Source organism: Xyrauchen texanus, chromosome 13 (assembly GCF_025860055.1).
Source record: "Xyrauchen texanus isolate HMW12.3.18 chromosome 13, RBS_HiC_50CHRs, whole genome shotgun sequence".
In the NCBI taxonomy this organism is placed as follows: Eukaryota; Metazoa; Chordata; class Actinopteri; order Cypriniformes; family Catostomidae; genus Xyrauchen; species Xyrauchen texanus.
In genome coordinates this window covers 5,304,243-5,323,618 of record NC_068288.1, presented here as the reverse complement: position 1 = coordinate 5,323,618, position 19,376 = coordinate 5,304,243, and the positions used below count along the sequence as shown (strand labels likewise).

The following is a 19,376-nucleotide window of genomic DNA, read 5'->3' as shown; positions in this document are numbered from 1 at the left end:
TTATTAGGAACACCTATTTAATCAGCCAATCATGTGGCGGCAGGGCAATGCATAAAATCATGCAGATCCAGGTCAGGAGCTTCAGATAATGTTCACATCAACCATCAGAATGGGGAAAAAGTTAATCTCAGCAATTTCGTTGTTTTGGAATTTTTGTTGCTAGATGGGCTGTTTGAGTATTTCTGTAACTAAGTATTTTTTACACACAACAGTCTCTAGAGTTTACTCAGAATGGTGCTAAAATCTAAAACATATCCAATGAGTGGAAGTTCTGTGGATGGAAATGCCTTGTTGATGAGAGAGGTCAACAGAGAAGACTGGTTAAAGCTGACAGAAAGGCTACGGTAACTCCGATAAACACTGTAGAATTGTGGTGAGAAGAATAGCATCTCAGGATGCACATCATGTTAAAACCTTAAGGCGAATGGGCTACAAAATTATAAGACCACGTCGGGTTCCATTTCTGTCAGCCAAGAACTGAAAGTTGAGACTGCAGTGTATAACTGCAGTAATAAAGTAGTCACTGAGTGTTTATTTTTAGCCATATCGCCCTTTGTGGACCTCACCTTTGGTGAATAGTGTAGCAGAAGTTTGGTTGTCAAGTCTCCGAGTTCAGCCTCTTGGCTTTTAAAGGGGGAAATACAGTTTGGTCCAGCACTGCAGAGGGATTTCACATGAGTGGCATTGAGGGCATCGTGAAAGACCATTACACTCCCCAGCTGACCCTGCAGTGAGGTTGGGCTGCCCCACTCGCTGTCCTGCGTCCCGGCAGAAATTAGTTTGGTGACGGACTCAGGCTTGGTTCCGAGAAGCACGCCCCAGCCAGGGAGGATCCCACCCAAAGATGAACGGCCGGATGGATTACCCCCGGAGAAAGGAGGGTCAGGGATTTGAGAGGGGGGAGGGGTCGTGGTGCGGTGACCCGCTGACCCGATGCAGCATGATGTGAAGGCCTGAGACAAAGAGAGAGTGACAAAGACACACAATTAAAAATGCAAGCAAAAGATGCATGTTTACACTACAATTGTAGCGTTTTCTTCATTTTCTCAATACAAATATTTAAAAATCCAGCCAATGTAATCGCACTGACATTAAAATATGATTTTTAAATAATTATTTGTTTGCATTGGTCAATAATCATTTTTAAAAACTAAATATTCTATCAACTATTATTTGTTAAAGTAGCTTACAATATAAAAAAAATAGGGTTATACATTGATTAAAATTTGTAATGTGCCGATCAATTAATACACATATCACATATCAATATTTATTAGAAAAGGCCCCAAAAATAAAGATAATTTATTGTATAATAATACAAATATTAAAAATATAACATCTAAAAATTATTATAATTCAGATCATTCAAACACATTACATTGTATACATTTATTGTTGAAGAAGAAAGCATTTAGACAGTCCAAAAAGGCTTAAATTAAAATAAAGTTTGTTTTAGTATCTTATTGCACATAACCCTATTATTGGCCTAAATCTGTTTTCACTTTTTTGAATTGTTGGTCCATGTACTTATGGGTCAGACAGACACTTTTGGAGCATCTCACTTTGGTTGTGTTGCTTTTCACTAGTTTTCAGTGTCAACTACTTTATTTAATCGATTCATTAGTACAAATTCTCAAATCAAGAATGATTCCACAATTAATCAAATAAAATAAAAAAGAATATTGAAAGATTATTACTTTTTATGGAATTTACATATGGATCAGGGTCATGCATAATTATATTTTAACACATTATTTGTAATCTAATTAAAGTTAAATTATCAGCCTTATTAAAAAAAAATGTCCAGAAGTTGCAGGATCAAACAGCTGTTTAGTGTATCAACTCATTTTGAATTGACAAAAATCACAATTGAATTGGAAACCAAAGAATAAAATAGTTTTGCTGCCAACTCAAAAATGACCCCTCCTAGTATACATGCATAAATGCACCATAAAACTCTATGGCTAAAGTGTGCTAATTGTTGTTTCCAAGGTGCGATTGGGGGGCTGAATAGAGAGCCCAGAGATGGATGTGTAAACTGCATTTACACACTGCCGTCACACATAATCAATCAGAAAATGAATAGCTGTGCTGATTAATTGTCAACTAATATTATACATGAACATATGTTGTAGCCTATCTGGGATTATTAGAAGGAATTGATTGGAAGACCAGGTATACCTACCAAAATACAACACAATTAGTGGCATTACTGAGCCTGTAATCCTATATTACAACCTTGAATTAAAAATATGGACAATCCGTTCACATTATGCAATTTATTTTTTTGATCCTCTGGAAAACATGTTCTGAAATGAGAGGCGGAGTGTCCAAACAACACTTAAAAACCAATCTGTTCAAAACAGAAAATGACATGCTTGTGTTCTAATTTCCCTTATTGTGCAGTGGGTTTAACTGGAACACTCCTAACCCTTTATCACTTGGACCTGGATCACCTGGATCACCTGGATCAATTGATCGCATGTTGAAGGCTGATGTCAATTTGTGGAATTATTTAGTGATTTTTGCACCCGAGAAAACGATGTTTTTCGAAGATTGATGCAACAACAGATTCAGGTAAAATTTAGTTGTAATTTCAGAGGCTTTAGTTGTAATCTCATTTTTTTTTTTTTATTACAATTAATTGATAGAAAGGATTAATCAAGATAAAAAAAAAATGAAAATGTTAACATAACAATGAACACAGGCTAAAATTGTGTGATAAACAGTTTAAGGTAGCAACACGTGTTATGCAGTTAAATCGCAATATAATTTTTCTAAACTGCTTAATTGACATAACTTCACTTCCATCATATATTAGAGTTGTGTTGGGGTGGGGTTTATGAAGTGTAATCTGCTGTCACATCACAATCGACTTGCATTGTGGGATATGGAGCTGCCTGAAGTGTATGTACATCAGTGTAGGCTCGCTCCCTCGGTCAAAATCGAAGGGTTGAGTGTCCGTCAACAGAAACTTACCTCACTCACTGAACGAAGTGGAAAGGACTTCCAAAATGGCGCCTTTATTCCCCCAAGGGGAAGTGCTTAGGGGAGTTAGTGAGTGGATGTTAAAAGTGAGGTGGAACACAGCCCATGAGAAACAATGATAATTAAAGCCAAGGGCTTACAAGCTGGACAGTGCGGATTCACAGGCTTTTAACCTTAACCTGGTTTTATTTTACCAGGTGTTTTAAAGGTAAAAAAAAAAATGCTGTTATCTTCAGAAGTACAAGTCCATAAAACTTAGCCGCCTGACAAATGGCTGATGATCAAATTAGTTATTTATCTGAGAAATAGCTAATGTTACCCCAGCAACAAATGTTTGACTGCTTATCCTAATGCCTCAGTGGTCTGTTAATTGTTTAACATAATTCACAGTTAATAAGACAGTTAACTGTCAATACAGTTCATTGTTTTAATTCAATTCAGTTCAGTTCAAATAATTATTTTCTATAGTTTTAGTCTACTGCTGCTTTTGATATAAATTACACCGTTATCTGAATTTCTACATTCTACTATGATGACATTCACATGTTTTATTAACAAATCGCACCCTGGTGATTTCACTCACCTCTGTCATGGTTGGATATTTTAGAGGTGACGATAATTTCAGCTGTCCATCCACATAAATATAGACCATACTCTGGCCAAACAGTTTCTTTCCTGGCACGTGAACAACACCAATACTGTGCTGAAGATCAAAAGCAAACAGCTCATTAAACTCCATTTCCCAGAGTGCATTTGTTTTTAACAAACAGAGCTCAATACATTCATGCTGCAACAATGAGTCATGTGACTCACCCACAGCGAATCACAAAAGCAGTACTCAGGCAGCATGACGGTGACATATTCTTTCTTAGTGCAAACAGCAACCACAAGCACTCCAGCAGAACTGATGAAGGCCTCAAACCCGGTGCCGCCTGGGGTGAAAAAACTACACACAAAAACAGGACAAGTTTTCCATAAATGAGCCCTCGCAGGACAAAAAGTACATTTTAATTAAAGGTATAACTCAACAAAAAATATACAATTCCATTCCAAACCTGTAAGACTTTATTTCTTCAATGAAACACAAAAGAAAAGGTTGAGCAAAATGTCTAAACTGCTCTTTTTCATGCAACAAAAATAAATGTAGGCCAGGCATGTCAAGCCATAAAACAAAAAGAAAGAAAAAAAACCATAAAAGTAGCCCATAGACTGTCTGTCTTTTTGAGCCAGATAAACAAAAATCTTCTTAGAGAAACAATTATAAAACTCTTAGGAGTTCAAAAGAAGGTATCTGGGTGATTCTTTCGTAACCATCCTAGTTAGATTTTAATCCAAAATCAAAAGAAACAAAAAATTAATTATTATTTGCAAAGGAATCAAAGCCTACTTTTAGGGCCAATAAGACATCTGTCATTCTAAAATTATTTTCATGACACTTATACATTTGTTTTTACCATATTAAGCATATTTTGGACCCATTGATATGAGAGGGCAATGAAGGCTATCCCATCTGGACCAAACCGACAGAAGGTCTACTGTGGCACAAGTCATAGAAAATTGTAATGATGGTTACGGGAGGAATGTTTCACAACACAGAGTGCATCTCATCCTACTGCGTATGGGGCTGTGTAGCCGCAGATCGGTTGTCTTTTCGGGAATACAACATTTTTGTAACTTTTTTTCTTAAGATAAAAATAAGAAGAAAATAGTAGTTAAGAAGAATTTTATTCTGAAGTATATTTACTTTAAGAATGTTCCGGCTCCTGAATCTCTTATTGTACAATAGCTTTCTGGGAGGAAAAGACTTAAATTTTAGTAGTTATTCACTGAAAATCGTCCACTCTACCATAGCTCTAAAATAACATTTGTGCTTGCATACATTAAAACGTAACATGTCAAGAAATGTTTTGCCAGGTTTGATGTCAATGATGATTGGCCACAACATGTGAGAATCAATGATTTAGTAAAAGTGCAGCAAAATATTCTGTGCGAGTCATCTTTGAATTAATCAAATATTTTCAGTGAAGAACAACTTAAGTCATTTTTTAAGCTCCACTGCCCCAGCCACTATTCACTTTCACTGATCGGAAAAGAGCAGCGTGAACTTTCAGCACAATATCTTCTTATGTGTTCCACAGAAGAAAGTCATACTGGTTTAGAACAACATGAGGGTGAATAAATTATTACAGAATTTTGATTTATGGTGAACTATTCCTTTAACAAAAAGTTAATAATACTTGTAACCCCATTATTTCGTACCTATACAACTGTTTCCTTTTCTCTCCTTTACTGGGTGGGCCCAGTTGATCTTGATCCAATGACAGCCAAGCAAAGAAGCTAAAGGCGGAGCCTGGCCAACGGAGTATGGTCGGCACGGCGATGCCAGCCATTGGCGGAGACAGGTCAAAATACTGCATGGCGCTCTCTAGGCCTTGCTTGCGCACCATGCCAAGGAGCGAACGCAGTACCGGGCCAACATATGGGTGAGCAAGGCCCAGCTCATCCTGACGCAGGAGTCTCAGCAGATGCTGGAGATCTGCTGAACTCAAGGACTGGCTGCCCAAAGAACCCAACAAACCTACCAGACTCTCAGCACAGGCACGGTGCAGCCGGTCATGCCTCTCCAGAGTCGACAGAACTCTAATGGTCATGCAGGAATTGACGCAAGTGGCTCGCGTCCGCCGGTTCAGACCGCAGATGCGGCGGAGCCAATCGGCAGCGAAGATCTGCAGCTCAGGAGAGTCCAGCTCTGGGAGCCACTGGATCAACAGCAGGAGAGGATCCACGTTACTGATGCCCAGGAGACCAATGGAGGAATGTTCACCTTCAATGGCCTGCAGGAATACAGGGAGAAAGAGAGAGAAAGTGAGAGCCTGGCTACCTGTATCACATGAAACACTGCATCAGTGAAACACAAAAAAACTTAAATGCTCATCTCACCATGTTCATGAGTTCCTTCAGCAGCTGTCTTGATGGTTGACCTAGTGACACCAGCACCTCGTACAGGTGTGTGTAGCCAATCCGTTCTTTAAACACTTCCTACATGGAAACAATGCAGTTTTATTCTCTCATTTATAAATTCTAACTCATTCACTGGTGAAATCTCTTGTTCAAGAGCTCTCCAGAAATTCTATAAGGAATGCACAGAATGCACTTAGAGGAATATTCTGGGTTCGATGCAAGTTAAGCTTAATCAACAGCATTTATGACGATGTTGATTACCACAAAACATTTCAACTAGTCCCTCCTTTTCTTTAAAAAAAAAAGCTAAATTGAGGTTACAGTGAGGCACTATTTGTAGGCACTACAGTGTTGCACTATTATGTTGGAGTCCTAGTAAAATAATTTAGAATTGGTTTGAGATTGCAATTCTAATATTCAGATTTATTAAGCAAATTTTAACTAGGGATCACATGGATATATCAGACCTTTGCAGCAGGTGACTTGTGCATCACAGTCGTGAGAGTTTTTATGGTTGCCACAGCAAGAGTGTCGAGCCTCCCCTGGAATACCTGATGGATGAAAACACAGTCTATAAGTGAAGACTTGTGTGTGGCCTGTTTTATTCCTGCCCTGCTCGATTTGCCATGCAAATTATGAGTGAAGAGCCATGATGAGCAGCTTCCATCAGAATGCTACAACAGAAGATTGCTTCCATAAACAGGCAGGAATAAAATCTGGCATCATGGAGAGAATAATGCAGAGTATCAGTGTAAAATTGGGCTCAACTCTGGCTCCTGTTTTTCAGATTTCTTCTCTGATAAACACAATAAAAATTTAACAATGTCTACGTGGATTTAAAATAAATGGCCACGTTTTAAAAGAACAATTCACTCAGAAATAAAAATTCTGTCATGATTTAAGCAATTGCAGTCATTTAATACCTGTATTACCTTCTTCTATAGAACACAAAAGGAGATGTATAACAGAACTTTCATGCAGCTATTTTCCAACAAAAGCATATAGTGACCAGGGGCTGTCAAGCTCAAAAAGGATAGAAGTACAAATCGAGATTACAGTGAGGCACTTACAGTGGAACTTACATGAATTCTAATGTTAAATTTGAGCTGTAAAATTGTTTAAACCGTTGCTTTTTACATTAATTTAGGGTTTGTTGACATTACATAGTACAAATTATGCATGTAAACAATAAACATGTAACAAAATAGAATATATGTGATATATTATCAGATTTATTGATGGAAAATATGGATTTGTTCATTTTTAAAGAGCTAAATGTGACAAATGATGAAAAGCTAATAAAATTGAATTAGTGAAATTAATATTCTTTAACACACCTAGTTAGAAGGTATATTGTACAAATAACAGCATTAGCTGAGACAATTTCCTTCATATGAAAGCAAAATGGATATGACCAAAATATACCCATATGAATAGATACTGAATCAAAAGCTTTTGAATCGGAATCAAATCGGTAAAAATAGATACACAAAACTCTCCATCCAACTTGTGTTACATTTTAAGTCTTCTGAAGCCATATCATAGCTCTGAGCAAGAAACAGACTTAAACTTTAATAATTATTTACTGAAAATCTTTCCTCCACCAGAGCTCTCAAATCTCATTAATGTATGCTGTTTCAAGCATGACACACCCGGTTTGATGCCAGTGAACCAATGATGTCAAACCTGGTGCAATTCATTATATTTAAAGTTTTTGATAATTGGAAAACTTTTAAACAGAAAGAAATCTTAATGCGTGTTTAAAATGATGTACACTACAATCCCATGAGATGAAAACTCTAGTCATATCAATCTTAAAGATAAAAGCTGCTTTAGTCACACAAGTAGCTGGCCATACATTCTTGAGCACTGCCATGCAGAGATCAAATGAGTAAGTGATGACAGAATTTTCATTTTTGGGTTTTGATATCCAAAGTAAGGAGCACAAAACTGAACAATGCTCAGAGAGTGAAACAAAAAACTCCCAGTTTCCAACACCAACCAAAACACAACACACACAAATTACATACACGGACCACTTATCCCCTCCACAACCCCAAATATATCTGTCCAGCCATGCCTTGTGTCTTATGATTTCTGATTGGCTTGTTGCAAAATCACGTGATCTGCAATTATCCATCAATATTGGCTACTTCAATATACACATAAAAATAGGACAAAGACTGGCTGGAGAGTGACACACACCAAGCAGCGATAACCGACCAATGACTGAGTAAAACCTGAAAACAAGTAGGTTCTTTAAAACAGCATGAAGCGCATGATGGCCCTAGGCTGATAATCTCCACAGGCAACACACGGCTGCTGATTTTACATTTGAACCCTGATACCATATCACCAGAGGAAAAGTGAATGGGAAAAGGGAGGGGAAACAAGCGAAGCAAAATAAAAAAAGAATGAAATGGTTATTAAAAGCATAAGTAAGTAAATAAACAAAAGACCACTCCATTACAAGATTTTACTTTAAATGTAGGAATGGATTTGTTTTTTGTTACTACAACAAGAAAGTACTACTCCATGGTAAAACAGGGTTGGTCACTTATGGTGGCCATATATTTGTATATGACATATGTTTCCTTGGAGGTGGAAAGTCAGGTAATGTCAGGTAATGATGTAAAATTATGCTCCAAGTACAGTAGGTTGTGAGCTAAGCAAAATGTTATCACAATATTAAAAAACATATTGTTGATATACAGTGATCCAACAAAAATCCAGATAGTTAAAAATACATCTTATTTTGCATTTTCTAATTTTGCTTAATACAAAATTTTACACAAAAGGTTGTAATTATTTACAACCCCAATTCCAAATAAGTTGGGACAGTATGAAAAATGCTAATAAAAACAAAAAGGAGTGATTTGTAAATTATATTCACCCTTTGCTATATTGAAAGCACAACAACTACACATCACAGTATATTATGTTTTACCTTGTGAATATCAATGTTTTTTCAAATGTACAGAAATTTCAAATCAGATGATTGCAACACGCTCCAAAAAAGTGGAGACAGGGGCAATTTAAGACAAATAACAATTTGACAAGTTGAAATAAGGCAATGTGAAACAGGAGATGTTAAACAGAGGCAATTGTGTCATAGTACTATATACTTTATAGGGAGCCTCCAAAAACAGCCTAGACCTTCAAGAGCAAGGACCATTCGAGACTTGTCAATTTGCCAGATGTTTCAGCAAATAATCCAGCACTTTGAGATCAATGTTCCCCAAAGACAAATTGGAAGTATTTCGGGCATTTCACGCTTTACAGTGCACAATATATTTAAAAGATTCAAAGAATCTGGTCAAATCTCGGTGCATAAAGGGCAAGACGAAAACCACTTCTGAATGCATGTGATCTCTGATCCCTCAGATGTTACGGTCTTAAAAAATGTAATTCAGCTGTAATTTGGGATAACTTTAGTAAACCTTTGTTAGTTAACACCACTCATCACTGCATCCACAGATGCAAGTTAAGACTTTACAATGCAAAGCAGAAGCCATACATCAACACTGTCCAGAAGCACTACCACATTCTCTGGGCTCAGTCTCATCTTAGATGGATAGTATCACAGTGGAACTGTGTATTTTGTTCAGCTAAAGACCTATGGATGATTGGGGGATAATACCACTTTCTAAACTTAACAAACTTGTGTCTTCAGTGCCAAATGATTAATACGTGTAATTAGAAGAAATGGTGATGTTTCACAGTGGTGAACTCTCAACTGTTCAACTTTTTTGGAGCGTGTTGCATTCATCTGATTTGAAATTACTGTACATTTAAAAAATATATCATATGTATAGTTGTAGTGATTTCAATATAGCAAAGGGTAAATATAAATGTACAAATCACTCCTTTTTGTTTTTATTAGCATTTTGTATACTGTCCTAACGTTTCTGGAATTTGGGTTGTATATATATTTGATGAATTTGGTGAATATGTGACTTCTTTTTGTATACATCATTCTTACAATTTTTCTTATTAATTTGATATTATTTTTATTTATTAATTTATAAATGTTTATTTGTATAATTATTTCTCAGTTTCCCTATTAAATTGTTAAACTTAATGTCCATATGTTCTATAAAAATTGATTGAAAATGGAGACTAAAACTACAGAAAAATGTCCTTTTAACTTAAATCTTTTTTTGCCCCAAGCAAAGTTAAACCATTCACACAGTTGAACATTTCATTATTATCTGAACAGTCAAGGATTGCAACAAAAACATGTAATGAACCAAATCTATCAAAATAGTTAGTATAAATTAAATAATAATTCATTAATCAATACATTAATTATATATATATATATATATATATATATATATATATATACATATATATATATACACATACATATACACTCACCTAAAGGATTATTAGGAACACCTGTTCAATTTCTCATTAATGCAATTATCTAATCAACCAATCACATGGCAGTTGCTTCAATGCATTTAGGGGTGTGATCCTGGTCAAGACAATCTCCTGAACTCCAAACTGAATGTCAGAATGGGAAAGAAAGGTGATTTAAGCAATTTGGGCGTGGCATGGTTGTTGGTGCCAGACGGGCCGGTCTGAGTATTTCACAATCTGCTCAGTTACTGGGATTTTCACGCACAACCATTTCTAGGGTTTACAAAGAATTGTGTGAAAAGGGAAAAACATCCAGTATGCGGCAGTCCTGTGGGCTGAAAATGCCTTGTTGATGCTAGAGGTCAGAGGAGAATGGGCCGACTGATTCAAGCTGATAGAAGAGCAACTTTGACTGAAATAACCACTCGTTACAACCGAGGTATGCAGCAAAGCATTTGTGAAGCCACAACACGCACAACCTTGAGGCGTAAGGGCTACAACAGCAGAAGACCCCACCGGGTACCACTCATCTCCACTACAAATAGGAAAAAGAGGCTACAATTTGCAAGAGCTCACCAAAATTGGACAGTTGAAGACTGGAAAAATGTTGCCTGGTCTGATGAGTCTCAATTTCTGTTGAGACATTCAGATGGTAGAGTCAGAATTTGGCGTAAACAGAATGAGAACATGGATCCATCATGCCTTGTTACCACTGTGCAGGCTGGTGGTGGTGGTGTAATGGTGTGGGAGATGTTTTCTTGGCACACTTTAGGCCCCTTAGTGCCAATTGGGCATCGTTTAAATGCCACGGCCTACCTGAGCATTGTTTCTGACCATGTCCATCCCTTTATGACCACCATGTACCCATCCTCTGATGGCTACTTCCAGCAGGATAATGCACCATGTCACAAAGCTCGAATCATTTCAAATTGGTTTCTTGAACATGACAATGAGTTCACTGTACTAAAATGGCCCCCACAGTCACCAGATCTAAACCCAATAGAGCATCTTTGGGATGTGGTGGAACGAGAGCTTCGTGCCCTGGATGTGCATCCCACAAATCTCCATAAACTGCAAGATGCTATCCTATCAATATGGGCCAACATTTCTAAAGAATGCTTTCAGCACCTTGTTGAATCAATGCCACGTAGAATTAAGGCAGTTCTGAAGGCGAAAGGGGGTCAAACACAGTATTAGTATGGTGTTCCTAATAATCCTTTAGGTGAGTGTAAATGTGTGTGTGTGTGTGTGTGTGTGTGTGTGTGTGTGTGTGTGTGTGTGTGTGTGTGTGTGTGTGTGTGTAGTCAGAAGTTTACATACACATTAGGCAAATACATTTCAAACTCAGTTTTTCACAATTCCTGACACTTAATTGTAGAAATAATTCCCTGTCTTAGGTCCGTTAGGATCACTGCTTTATTTTAAGAATGTGAAAAGTCAGAATAATAGTAGAGAGAATTATTTATTTCAACTTTTATTTCTTTCATCACATTCCCGGTGGGTCAGAAGTTTGCATACACTTTGTTAGTATTTGGTAGCATTGCCTTAAAATTGTTTAACTTTGGTCAAACATTCCTTCCACAATCTTCTCACAATACGTTTCTAGAATTTTGGCACATTCCTCAAGAAAGTACTGGTGTAACTGAGTCAGGTTTATAGGCCTCCTTACTCGCACATGCTTTTTCATTTCTGCCCACAAATTATCTATCGGATTGAGGTCAGGGCTTTGTGATGGCCACTCCAATACCTTGACTTTGTTGTCCTTAAGCCATTTTGCCACAACTTTGGAGATATGCTTGAGGTCATTGTCCATTTGGAACACCCATTTGGGACCAAGCTTTAACTTCCTAGTTGATGTGTTGAGATTTTGCTTTAATATGTCCACATAATTTTCCTTCCTCATGATGCCATCGATTTTGTGAAGTGCACCAGTCCCTCCTGCAGTAAAGCACCCCACAACATGATGCTGCCACCCCCATGCTTCACGGTTGGGATGGTGTTCTTCGGCTTTCAGGCCTCACCATTTTTCCTCCAAACATATTCATTATTGCAAAACAGTTAGATTTTTTGTTTTATTAGACCAGAAGTCTATTTTTATGGCAGTTTTGAGCAGTGGCTTCTTCCTTGCAGAGCAGCCTTTCAGGTTATTTTGATATAGGACTCGTTTTACTGTGGATATAGATACTCTACCTGTTTCCTCCAGCATCTTCACATGGTCCTTTGCTGTTGTTCTGGGATTGATTTGCATTTTGCACCAAACTATGTTCAACAATAGGAAAGATGCTTCTCCTTCCTGAGTGGTATGATGGCTGCGTGGTCTCATGGTGTTTATACTTGTGTACTATTGTTTGTACAGATGAACGTGGTAGCTTAAGGCATTTGGAAATTGCTCTCAGGGATGAACCAGACTTGTGGAGGTCCACAATTATTTTTTCTTCTGAGGTCTTGGCTGATTTCTTTTGATTTTCCCATTATGTCAAGCAAAGAGGCACTGAGTTTGAAGGTAGGCCTTATAATACATCCACAGGTACACCTCCAATTCAGTACACCTCCTATCAGAAGCTAATTGGCTAGTTGTCTATAGGCTTGACATAATTTTATGGAATTGTCCAAGCTGCTTAAAGGCACAGTTAACTTAAGTATTCTGACCCACTGGATTTGTGATATAGTCAATTAAAAGAGAAACAATCTGTCTGTAAACAATTGTTGGAAAAATTACTTGTGTTATGCACAAAGTAGATGTCCAAAACAACTTTCCAAAAATATAGTTTGCTAATATGAAATCTGTGGAGTGGTTACAAAATTAAGATTTAAATGACTTCAACCTAAGTGTATGTAAACTTCTGACTTCAACTGTGTGTGTGTGTGTGTGTGTGTATATATATATATATATATATATATATATATATATATATATAGATAGATATAGATATAGATATAGATATAGATATATAGATATATATACACACACACACACACACACACACACACTCTAAAGTTTGGGGTCACTTGACTGAAATGTTTCTCATGATCTTAAAAACCTTTTGATCTGAAGGTGTATGCTTAAATGTTTGAAATTTTTTTTGTAGACAAAAAAATAATTGTGCCAACATATTCATTTCATTACAAAACAAAACAAATTTTTTTTTTTTTAAAAGGGATGACTTGGACCGAATTCCTTTAATCCTGTTTTAAAAGCATCCCAGTGTGATACCTCAAGAAGTTGGTTGAGAAAATGCCAAGAGTAAGTTTCTGCAAATTCTAAGCAAAGGGTGGCTACTTTGTAAATGCTAAAATATAACATTTATTTATTTATTATGGATTTTTTAGTCACAACATAATTCCCATAACTCCATTTCTGTTATTCCATTGTTTTGATGACTTATCACTATTACTCTAAATAATAAAAAAAGAATGAGTAAGTGACCACAAACTTTTGAACGGCAGTATATATATATATATATATTTTTTTTTTTTAATATTTAAAGATAACCATGTATAATTATTTCATCATTATATATTGAATTATTGTTATATGAGGGTCTTTCTCAGCAAATATTTGTATATGCAGTTAAACGCGATTAATTAATTGGGACATCATGTAATTAATTAGATTAAAAATTGTAATTGATTGACAGCCCTTATATATATATGTGTGTGTGTGTGTGTGTGTGTGTGTGTGTGTGTAATTAATATTATATGTTTTTGAAATATATAATTAAAAATAAATAACTTTTTTAACATATAACAAAACAACAACAAAAAATAAAACAAATCAATAAGGCTTTCTTCACACTTACACAAAGTCTTTCCTCGGATTTTAAAGCAACCTCTCCATTATATATTTATTTTATTATAAATGTTATTTTATTTCTTTTAAACAATTATTATTGTTTGGCATAATGTAGACCTTTTTGGTGACTAGATATGAATACCATCTATAAATGTACCATTAAATACAGATATATTTTTTTTTAATTCTGGACATACAGACGATTGGTGAAAATACTTAAATGCTCAAATTTAGACTGGTTTAACTGCTATATTGCCCACTACTACCTGCAATATTTTTTTAAATTTGACTTTGTGACCTCAAAATAACCCTACTCAGGTGAGAGAGGGGTGTGACCTTGTCCTGGAGTGGTCGAGAGAGCGGCCAGGTTGGGGTGGGGGGGTGGGAGGGGTATTTGACATGGTGAGCGGGAGCGACAGGCAACAGGTGGCCGGTACCTGAATGTCACTCTCTCCTGTCAGTAATCTGTTGGTTAAATCTTTCTGGTCCTTTTCTGCTGCTGTGCACCTAGCATTAACCAGCTGCAGGAAGCAGCCGATCACAGCAAGCACAGGTGAGAGGAAAGTGCAAAGGATTAAAGGTTTCAAATATTACCTAATGACCCTAATGCCTAATTGTTCCATCTCTATAGGACAGAAACTTGCATGACTAGAAGGCAGTGAGTGATGCAGTTCAGATACAGTGTACATGCTGTAAAGCGTTACATTTACAGGTACAGTAAGACTACTTCAATAGCAACATACTTAGGTTAAGACACAGAGTTAACCATTTGAAATACACAAGTATGCACAAAACAGGGGTGAATTCACTAACAATTAATTTCGGCCCCTGTTTTAGCAGCCGATTCACTAAAGGTAATATGCAAGTCAGGCCATCTTGTGACAAAGTTAACAAAATCTGATAACAAAATCAGAATTGCATACATGTGAAAATATTTTAAAAAAGCATTTCTTTTAACATTCCATTTACTGCCAGCTTTCCGATAATAGCACAACATTAATTGCTCCATAACAATAGTGCAGAATTTTGAAAATAAAAGCACAATCAAAGCCTAATTTACATAGAAATGATGGTTTTAAAAGAATTACAATAATTTAAATGCAGTGTCTGGTTAAACTGTTTTGCGGGTGGTTGGTGAATAAAATACCACGCGTAACCAACAGATTAGTGAATTCGTCCCAAACTGTTCTTGAAGGCTAAGAAATCCAAACAGAAATTTACACAAGAAACTGATTGTCAAGATAGATTTTCTCATATGAATAAACACACAAGGACAATCCTGCAACTGCCAGCTAAACAATGAACCAATCAAACATACTGGATTCTGACAGGATCTAAAACACTCTCAAATAGGTAACACGTTTTCAACCACCACATTTTTGGCAGATGACAGTAGGTCATGAAAATCCTGTAACAATCATTGTGCAAATACAGCTCAACAGTATGGTTCCGTAAGTAAAAATCCCATAAAAAAGTCCATAGGAAATGGATATAGTATAAAACTTTCAAAATGTATTCAAAACTTTTTTAAATATGCTGAGGTTGCTCAATTATGCTTCTGTAGAACTTTTGTAGATTCAAAATACAATAAAAAAGTTTAAACAAGAAAAGTTAAACTGCCGACTTCCTAGTGAAGTACTTCATTACCAATAATCCTAAAACAAGATAGGCCAATCAGAAAACAGGGTTAGCATAATGAATATGTGTACATAAATACATCACTTCACAGGAAGTGGAGAGGGAAATCCAGTCATTGCGAATGAGCAGAGTACTGAAGTAGTGTGGCTAAAATGAATGCTAAAATGAAATAAAAGGTTGAGACGCTATTGTTTTAATTAAGCTTAATTTACCTCAGATGTGCTTTTGATGTGACCGTTACATCTATTATCATGACAGTTGGTCATAACAATTAAGACACAAAAAAATAACCACAAAAAATATATATTTTTCATATTAAACAGAAACAGTCATTTAACTTAAATGTATGGGTTACAAGTCTAGAGAAATATATTAATTTAAATATATAACACATTTTCTTTAGAAGTATACACGTGTATGTATTATATTAATTTGGATTTAATTTTATTTATTGTACATTTATGTTTTTACTTGAGTATATTTTGTCACAGGGGGTGAACCCTGTGATCAGCACAACTCAAGCATTGTCTGTGTTTGATGACGTTGCAGGGTATTCCAAATCAACTAATTTTTTCAAGTAATGTGGATTTCAAGAGATAGCCCGTGCTCAGTGAGTAGGTAGCAGTGAACACAGCGTAGGGACCCTGCGGATTGGAATGCACATTCTGATTCAAACTGGTAACCTGAGCTCCTGTGTTCAAACCCTGAGTTCTATTCAGGTGATTAATTAAAAAGACACGGTTCAAAAGAGTCACGTTCAGGGGGACTGGGTAGCTCAGTGACGCATGCTGCCACCCCTGGAGCTCTCTAGTTTGAATACCAGGACGTGCTGAATGACTCCAGCCAGGTCTCCTAAGCAACCAAATTGGCCCAGCTCTGAAATTAGTAGAGTCACATAGGTAGAGTCACACAGTAGAGTCACATAGGGTAAACTCCTGTGGTCGCTATATTATTGTTTGTTTTCGGAGGGGTGTGTGGAGAGTTGAGCGTGAATACCGTGGTGGATGGCGTGAAGCCTCCACACGCGCTATGTCTCTGTGGCAATGCAACACGTGATAAGATGCGCGGATTGATGGTCTCAGATTCATCCTCAGCCACCTGGATTGAGGTGAATCACTATGCGGCCATAGGGACTTAAAAGCATATTGGGAATTGGGCATGCCAAATGTGTAGGGGGGGTTGTGGGGGGGCATTCACATATTGGACATCGTGGATATAGAAATAGTATAGAACAGTGGCTCATCTCAAAAGAAAGGGTGAAAAGTGCCACAATACACAGTGGTGTGCACTCTAAATAAGTATTCAATAACTTAAAAGATGATATCTGACAAAAACGCATATGAACTCGACTGTCGCCAATGGCGACTAGATTTCATATTATTGTCACAATTATTTTACATTTTTGTTGCAGTCTGAAGCCCTGAAATTATAGTGCTTTTTTTATTCGTAAACATTTTGCAAGCACATATAGAGGTGAATATTTTCAGTCAGCAACAAACAAGACAAAAAAAAGGATCTGTTTTGGCGTTATGAGTGTGGCCATAGAAACAAATAATTTTTCAGTCCCAGAATGTAAACAGCCCTGAGTAGAAGCTCCGAATTGTCATCTCGTAATTACAGTAATTCCAAAAAGGAAGTAATTGCAACATTAGCCTATTCCCTCATAAGTATACAATCTTTCATTTAGTTATGTGCTTTGAATTAAATGTTGTAACGCTGTGGTTAACTTCAGAGCTGGTTGGTTTTCTTTAAGGCTTGTAAGACCTTATTGAAGCATTTCTTGAAAACCCTATGAGAAAATGAAAGGGTAAATTTACTTACGGAACCAAGATGGCTGAAAAAGAGAGTGATTGCTGTTAAACTCCATCTATAGAGCTAATTGCTTATTCTAGAAGTTTAACCAGACAGCAAGACAATCAGGAATGTTGTAGCAGCTGTGAAAGAAACTTACCTTACTATTCTGCAGAAGGCATGTGAGATGTTCAAAGCAGTTGCTGTTGAGGAAGATGGCCTGCAGAACGGGTCGGTCCGTACACTCGAACATATCCTGGATGGTTTCTGAGCAAACAGAGAACAGAAGCCAGTCACAAGCTGCAGTGAAGAAAGACTAAAAATCGCTCACACGCTCAGCGACCAAAAGTAATACATTTTTTTAGAGCGAGTGTCGAATTTGAGATGACATGAGCAATAGAGACCATGGGCGCTGCAAAAAAGTTAAAGAAGATCCACCAAGTAACAGACAGTGATCAGGAATTTCAGTTGGGATACTGTAGTCAAGTAGGAAAGCCTACTAGTAACCAACAGTACTGCGAATTTGCGACTTCAAGTAATAAAACAATTATCAGAGTCAGCGCCCCCTAGGCCAGAAACATACTTTACAAAAGTCAACGCATTGCCAACATGTGGTTCGGTTAAACATACATAAAGTGCCTTCTTGTGTTTCTGTGGCGGTAACAAACTTAGCAATAGATTTCCTCCAAAATCCTGCAGCATTAAACTGGATGTTAACATTTTGGTAGGTTGCAATAAATTGCTATGAATGACACAATATTCTCTTAAAATTGTTGCTACACCATGAAAGTAGTTGGCTTGAGAGAAAGCTCATCGTAGAAGCAGACATTATACACTAATGTCTGCTATATCGCCCCTTGCGGAAACCTTGACAATGCAACGTGTCCTTGCATTGTGCGATGATACATTATGGAACACAACTACATTCAAAATCCAAGGTAGGAATAGGCATTAAGTAATTTTGTAGTCGAGTACTCTTACCCACAAACATTAGTTATCAATTACCCAATAAAAATCAATACTGAAAGCATTCGAATAATGCACATATATAAACTCTGAGTCTACATAAAGACAAGATTCTACAGGAATGCAAGAAAGGGTGTAGATTTCAAAATATAACAAGTATTGTCACACTAAACTCCACCATTAACCAATGATATGACATCCCCTTATCTCATCCAACATTTCGAATCCATAGTACTGCCAGTGGACTTAATTGTAACTACAAGATTTGGTAAGAGATTTAGAGGAAAAGAACAGTATAATTCAGTGCTGCTCAAGGCAGATAAATGCAAAAAGGAAAATCAATTTGCGATATTTTAGTACAGTAGTGTTTTTAATAGTCGACTGGTGCTGGTGCAGAACAATTAGTCAATTACTCTTGCACATTCCTAATCCAAGGTGGGACTAGTTGTTGGATTTGCTAAAAATTGCAAGGTTTGTGGTACCAAATTATTGAAAGACTATCAAAAGTTATTTTTGAGACTCACCGAGCATGTTCACCTGTAGTGCCACAAACCGGCTCTCCCAGTGCCGCGAACGGGGTGGGGACGGGTGATCTTTGACCTGCGTGGTGGCGGCGGGGTCGGAGTTGAGCAATTTAAAGTAGCTCTCCAGCACGGAGCTGATCTCCACCTGTCTTTGGTCAGAGCTGCTGGTTAGCAGTCTGTGCACCACCTCTCTCAAACAGCTTAGCGTCAACAGAGCCTTTCTGTCCGGAGCCTCACTGTCCCAGTCCTCTCCATCTCCACTTCCGGTCAAACACTCACCTTCACCCAACACTCCCACCAGCACCTCCATCGTCGCCGGGGAGATGGCCAACAGAGCGTTACGCTGCAGA

At 37.1% G+C, this 19,376-nt stretch overlaps 1 protein-coding gene across 2 annotated transcripts in view; it reads right to left on the bottom strand.

Moving 5' to 3' along the window:
• Positions 1-19,376, bottom strand: part of LOC127653892 (neurobeachin-like protein 1) — a 111,714-nt gene that overhangs the window by 61,970 nt on the left and 30,368 nt on the right. The window contains exons 10-18 of one of the 2 annotated variants that reach the window (XM_052140713.1): positions 19,027-19,369; positions 17,697-17,803; positions 14,545-14,628; positions 6,417-6,500; positions 5,929-6,027; positions 5,248-5,822; positions 3,802-3,934; positions 3,572-3,691; positions 567-953 (exon numbers count right to left, since the gene is read on the bottom strand). In XM_052140713.1, the coding sequence (XP_051996673.1) occupies positions 567-953; positions 3,572-3,691; positions 3,802-3,934; positions 5,248-5,822; positions 5,929-6,027; positions 6,417-6,500; positions 14,545-14,628; positions 17,697-17,803; positions 19,027-19,369 (1,932 nt within the window). The remainder of the gene's footprint in view (positions 1-566; positions 954-3,571; positions 3,692-3,801; positions 3,935-5,247; positions 5,823-5,928; positions 6,028-6,416; positions 6,501-14,544; positions 14,629-17,696; positions 17,804-19,026; positions 19,370-19,376) is intronic. The other variant, XM_052140714.1, reaches the window with a different exon arrangement.